Raw genomic sequence first — 6527 nt, 5'->3', positions numbered from 1 at the left:
AGGGTCTTCCTCTTTTTTGCTGACCCTCTACTTTACCAAGCATGATGTCCTTCTCCAGATACTGGTCCCTCCTGATAACATGTCCAAAGTATGTATGACAAAGTCTCATCATCCTTGCCGCTAAGGAGCACTCTGGCTGTACTTCTTCCAAGACAGATTCTGTTTGTTCTTTTGACAGTCCATTGTATATTCAGTATTCTTCGCCAACACTGTAATTCAAAGGCATCAGTTCTTCTTTGATCTTCCTTATTCATTATCCAGCTTTTGCATGCATATGAGGCAACTGCAAACACCAAGGCTTGGATCAGGTGCACCTTAGTCTTCAAGGTCGACATCTTTAACACTTTAAAGAGGTCTTTTGCAGCAAATTTGCCCAGTGCAATATGTCTTTTGATTTCTTGACTGCTGCTTCCATGGGTGCTGATTGTAGATCCAAGTAAAATGAAATCCTTGACCACTTCAATCTTTTCTCCATTTATCATGATGTTGCTTATTGGTCCAGTTTTGAGGATTTTTGTTTTCTTTATGTTGAGGTGTAATCCATACTGAAGGCTGTAGTCTTTGACTTTCATCAGCAAGTGCTTCAAGTCCTCTTCACTTTCAGCAAGTGAGGTTGTGTCATCTGCATAACGCAGGTTGTTAATGAGTCTTCCTCCAATCCTGATGCTGTCTGCTTCATATAGTCCACTTTCTTGGATTATTTGCTCAGCATACAGATTGAATACGTATGGTGAAAGGATAAAACCCTGACACACACCTTTCCTGACTTTAAACCACGCAGTATCCCCTTGTTTTGTTCAAACCACTACCTCCTGATCTGTGCACAGGTTCCTTACGAGCACAATTAAGTGTTCTGGAATTCCCATCCTTTGCAATGTTGTCCATAATTTGTTATCATCCACAAAGTCGAATAATGCCTTTGCATACTCAATGAAACACAGGTAAACATCTTTCTGGTATTCTCTGCTTTCAGCATCATGGGGGCACACACACACACACATACACTTGTATATATATAACTCGCATATCCCGTTTGAATACGTAAGTAAACAGAGGAGGGGGCACCACAGATTATCAGTGCTTAGGGCCCTCACATGCCTTAATCTGGCCCTGCATGACACACAAATCCCTCTGTGATCTGGCCCAAGTCTATCTTTCCAGACTATCCTACCACATCCACCTTACATTCTGAATTACTATTAGACAACTGATTGAAGCTTCTCTGCTCAACACTCACTCAATTGCCTTTAATCTTATTGTTCATTTTCCTGTAATACTCTTCCCCACCAAACTGGAACACATTTTTTAATATTTAGTTCCAACTTTACTTCCTCAAGGAGGGGTTCCCTGAGTCCCTGGCTCTCATCAGGTGGAGCTAGTTAGGTGCTCCCATGATGCATATACAAACTGTTTTATAATGTCTTGCTGCTCCAAGTGTGGTCAGGGGATCAGCAGCATCAGCATCACTTGAAAGCTTTTTGAAATGCAGAATCTCAGACCTCACCGGAGACCTATGCAATCAGAATTTACATTTTTAAGAAGATCCCCCAGATGCTTCACATGCACATTAAAGTTGGGAAGCATTGGTGTAATAAGCTGTTTGCATATCTTTTCTCCCATCAGGCAAACAGTTCTTAAACTTTAGTGTGTATCAGAACCACATGGGATGCTTGTTATAACGTAGACTCACAGGCCTGCAGAGATTCCAACGCAGCAGATCTGGGAAGGGACCCAGGCACGGGCATTTTAATAAGTACCCCCAATTTTACTCATTAAGAGCCTCCCACCATCACCACCACACTCTGCGAGATACACTGCTAGACTGTGACATACTTGAGATAAGGGGGGACATGAAAAAACAAAAACAGAATAGCTAGGGAATGGAAGGCAGCAGATTGGTTACAACATAGGATAGACAGAGGGAAAAGCTAGGACTTGAGAATGGAAAGACTAGGTAAATCATGAATGCTGTATAAAATATAGGTTAATTACCTAAACCCTTCTAGAACAGTGAGGTTGCCACCAGTAGAAATAAAATAATAGAAAATGGTTAATATTTTGTTCCTCAATAAAAAGTATAATTCCCATTACCCAAATACAAATGGCAACAATAACATATAACCACACACACACAAAAACAAACAAAAATTTCCAAACCACTCATGAAGAAAAGAAACCTATTGGTAAGGCTCACAACTCAAGCTTTAATATTCACTGAACCAGTAAGTGGGTTAACTAGTAACTACCACTTTTCAGAAGTTAATAAAAAAGAAAACCTCAGATGAAGCAGCAAACAATATACTTTATTTTCATAAAGCCATGATCATCAGAAAAAGTTCAATTTTCTAATTTGTTGCTATCTGTCAGACTACGAGAAGCAGGGAAATGGAATAATTTCACAAAAATGCAGGACGAGAAAATGTGTCTAAATATCCAGTCCAGTATTAGCCTTCCTGAGCTGTTTCATTTCTATCAGTAATAAGAAATAAATACTGGAACACCTAAATCACTGTTTAACCTAAGTCCTCAGTGGCCAGACACACAGTAGGAACTGTATTGTCAATAATGGGTGAGTATACTAGCAAAAGCATTGTAGTGTCTTAAAACTTTAGGTATCAGTAGAAATTTTGTGACCAGTCACCCTTGCTTAAAAGTCTGGGACTTCTTCACAAGCATCTTAAAGTCTGTTATGAATCACACAAACCACAAAAGGACTGGATGCTAAACTAAGGAAAGTAAGCACTGCGAATCAGGTGGGAGAAAAACTGAAAAATTTTAAAATCAGTACAAAAATTGGTACCTGCAGGTTATCTTAAATGTGATTATTTGATTACATGAGCTATAAGACAACCGAAAATCATTTAAAAAATATTCTATCCAAGTGAGAAACACTAGGCATAAAAGAGAATATAATTAATATCTCTTAACCAATGCACCAAGGTGTTATACATCTGTTATCTAATATAGAACCCCTAGTGTAGATCCTAAGATTATACTCAAGTTGTTAAATCAGGTAATTTTTGCTGTTTTACTTACGCTGTGAGCAGAATTATAGTTACCGACAACATGTTTGGTCTGTGTGGTTTTATCCATGCTGGAATTATACAGAATAGATGAGTAAAACAAACTGGCATTTCAAAAATGCAACCACAGACCTATAATTATAGCCACAAGCAAAGTTAAACTGTTTAACAATCACAATGTAACAAAAATGGAAAAATTTATCAAAATGCTCTGAATTCACATAAAATTAATCACAATAAAACTCTAAATGTGATTTATTAACATATTTTTTAACATCCCATATCACCACAATCAACTGACTAGGTTTTGGAAATCTTAATTTAGGTCTAGGTATGAGCTCTGGTAGTCAGTCAGTATGCATGGAGAAAGGAATACAAATAATGTTTCACTCCTGTTTTTGCCAGAATCTGTTCATCCTTCAGGGCTCAGCTCACATTCATTAAACAAATATTTACTTAGTACCTCTCATATGCCAGATATTGTTCACGGCCCTAGAGCGGTGCTGTCCAATAGATCTTTCTGGAAATGTTCCAATATAAGATGTAGTAGCACTGGCCAAAATGGTGAGTGAACATCTGAAATGTGGTTAGTGCAAACTGAGGAAATGAATTTTTATTTTTATTTCACTTTAATTATTTTAAATTAAAGTAGCCAAATGGGGCTAGTGGCTACCATATTAAATAGCCAAATGGGAGTAATGGCTAACATAGTTACAGCCCTAGTGTTACAGAGGTGAACAAGACAGACAAGGATCTTGCCTTCATGAAGTTTATATTCCAATGTGAAAGAAAGATATTACAACAAAAACCAATAAGTGTATTATTTCACGTGGTGTCTGCAGTGGATTTCTTCCGGGAAGGGTGATTACAGATGGCCTCTCTAAAGAAATCTGGATTAGGTGCCTCCCCTCCTATATGCTCCCACAAAAGCTATACTAACATACAGTGCAAAACTAATGAAAGGCCTTTTCTTGTTCAGCTGTACCCAGCAGTAACCACAAAAAATATTTCTTGGCCACTGTGTGCAGAAATAATTTACAAAACTCCCACAACTGACCCACTCATGCACTGTTCAAAATATACCAGAGGCTAGCAGCTCAAAAATGTGGGAAGAGAGCAGAGCAAAAACATTCTGCTGTCTCTTTCCCACTCAAGTCCCATGCAGCTTTGGAGTCTCACTACAGAACGCAGCAATGCGGAGCAAAGATCGCCGCCTTCTTTTGTTCTTCTCATCCCCAAATTTGTACTCTGAATGACTAATCCAGTTTATCCTTTGCCAAATCACATTCTTCAGTCAACTCCAACTTTATCAACGCTACTCCAAACATACTTTTAACAGGCTGTTTCATACGACACTGCATCTCCTTTTGCCAGTCTTCTTTTACCATTAGTTTACTATGATGGAAAGTTTATTTCTACTCAGAACTTAGAGGCTCTCTGCTGCTCCTATACACTAAACATCATACAGACATTCAATTAAGAGTTAATGACTTTGGGGGAGGAAAGAGAAGCACAGGAGAGGCTATTTATCTATAACACCAACGAGAAACGCTTCGTCTTTTCCCTTTTATACTCGGAAATAATGAGGCAAAAACTGTCTCAAATACTCAGAGTGGTGACTCACAGGATTTAGGAAAAAGAATACAAAGGAAGCTCAGGATGACAGGAAAAATGAGTAATAAGTGAAAAAGGCGAAAACTGGAAATTCTAAACTCGCCCATCGTAACTCGGGGGAGTGAGAGTCACCGCAGGCTGGCCCCAGAGCGAAGGTGCCGGGTGGGCGGCGGCGCAGCCTCCTGCGGACGCCCGGTTAGCTGTCAGGTTCCGCTGCGCCTTTCTGCTGGGGCCGTGGCCACAAGTCACCAGTCCCTCTGTGGCCACAGGTTACCTGCTGGTCTCGAGCGAAGAATAGCGCTCCGGCAAGACCTGGAGGCAGCGCTGGAAGAACCGCACATGTCGGTCACGCAGAAAATCCAGCCGCTCTCCCTCATTGCTCCCTGCCGACTGCTCGTCCTCCGTGGCCGCCATGCTGCTCCGGAAACAACGTCCACCGCGACCCGGAAACAATTGGAGAGCGTCGTGAAGAAGCCGCTAGGAGCGACCAGCAGGGCGCGAGGGTGCGGTGAGAGTGGTGGGCCGAGTAGGGGATTGAACCCGCCACCGTCAACTGAGTCTTACGCAGCGCCTTATTTCCAGTTTCTCCCTAGGTAGTGCACGGCTCATCCTTTCTACTTTTATCTCCAAAGGTTGGGAAACACCTCGCAGTCCAACCCACAAATCCTGTCAGAGTTTTTATCCTATCTTCCATAATTGGGAGTGCAGTTCACGGATCGCTGTGAGTCAGAATTGACTCCACATCAACTGTTTTTTATTGTTGAAAAAGAAACGTTGATAGTGTAGTGGTTAAAGTGATCGGCTGCTAACAAAGGTCACTGGTTGGAACCCACCAGCCCCTCTGCGGGAGAAAGATGTGGCAGTCAGCTTCTTAAAGATTAAAGCCTTGGAAACCCTATGGGACAGTTCTGCTGTTCTATAGGGATGCTATGAGTCGGAATCCACTCGACAGAAGTGGGTTTGGTTTTGGTTTTATTAGGGTGAAAACGTAACACACGAAAACACCTGCAAACACAACTTCCATATTTACAACTCAGTGACACTGATTACATTTTTCATTTTGTGCCGTGACTATTGCCATCTTCATCCAAAACATTCTACTACCATTAACATAAACTCAGTGGTCCCCAAACACAAACCTCCCCTTTGCCTCTCTTTGCCACCCTTGGTAACCATTGATAATCTCTGGTTTCTATATCTTTGCTTATTTCCTGTGAGATCATAAACAGTATTTGTACTTTTGCAACTCCCTTATTTCGCTCAGCAAAAAATTTTCAAGGTTCATCCACGTTGTGCCATGCATCAAAACTTCATTTCTTTTTACAGCTGCATAATACACCACTGTATGTATATACTACATTTTATTTATCCATTCGTTGATGGACACTTCGTTGTTGCTACCTTTTGGTTATTATGAAAAGTGCTGCAATGAACATTGGTATACAGGTTTCTGCTGTATTCTTGCCTTTACTTCTTCTGGGTACATACCTAGGATCAGGATTGCTGGGTCATATGTAATTTTATGTTCAACTTTTTGAATAACTGCCAATCTATTTTCCATAATGGCTGCACCATTTTACGTTCCCACCAGCAATGGATGAGGGCCCCAGTTTCTGCACACAACCTTGCCAATTTGTTTTCCATGGTTTCTGTTTGTTTTTCACTGACCTAAAGGTTGATGGTTTGAATTCACCCCGAGGTATCACCAAAGAAAGGCCTGGCCATCTACTTCCGAAAGATCACAGCCACGGAAAACCCTATGGAGTGCAGTTGAACTATGAAACACATGAGTTGGAACAACTTGATGGGCAACTTTTTTTTTTTTTTTTTTGGTGGTCCTAATTTATTTCTAAACTGCCTCAAATCATTTTAAAAAGTTACAGAGAACAA

General features: G+C 40.7%; 1 protein-coding gene across 1 annotated transcript in view; it reads right to left on the bottom strand.

Moving 5' to 3' along the window:
* PGGT1B (protein geranylgeranyltransferase type I subunit beta) overlaps nucleotides 1–5051 on the bottom strand; it is an 83325-nt gene extending 78274 nt beyond the window's left edge. The window contains exon 1 of the mRNA XM_004376981.3: nucleotides 4912–5051. Coding sequence (XP_004377038.1) covers nucleotides 4912–5051 — 140 coding nt within the window. The remainder of the gene's footprint in view (nucleotides 1–4911) is intronic.
* Nucleotides 5052–6527: the final 1476 nt, after the last annotated feature.

Source organism: Trichechus manatus, unplaced genomic scaffold, assembly GCF_000243295.1.
Source record: "Trichechus manatus latirostris isolate Lorelei unplaced genomic scaffold, TriManLat1.0 scaffold00047, whole genome shotgun sequence".
Classification (NCBI taxonomy): Eukaryota; Metazoa; Chordata; class Mammalia; order Sirenia; family Trichechidae; genus Trichechus; species Trichechus manatus.
This window is presented reverse-complemented; position numbering and strand designations above follow the sequence as displayed.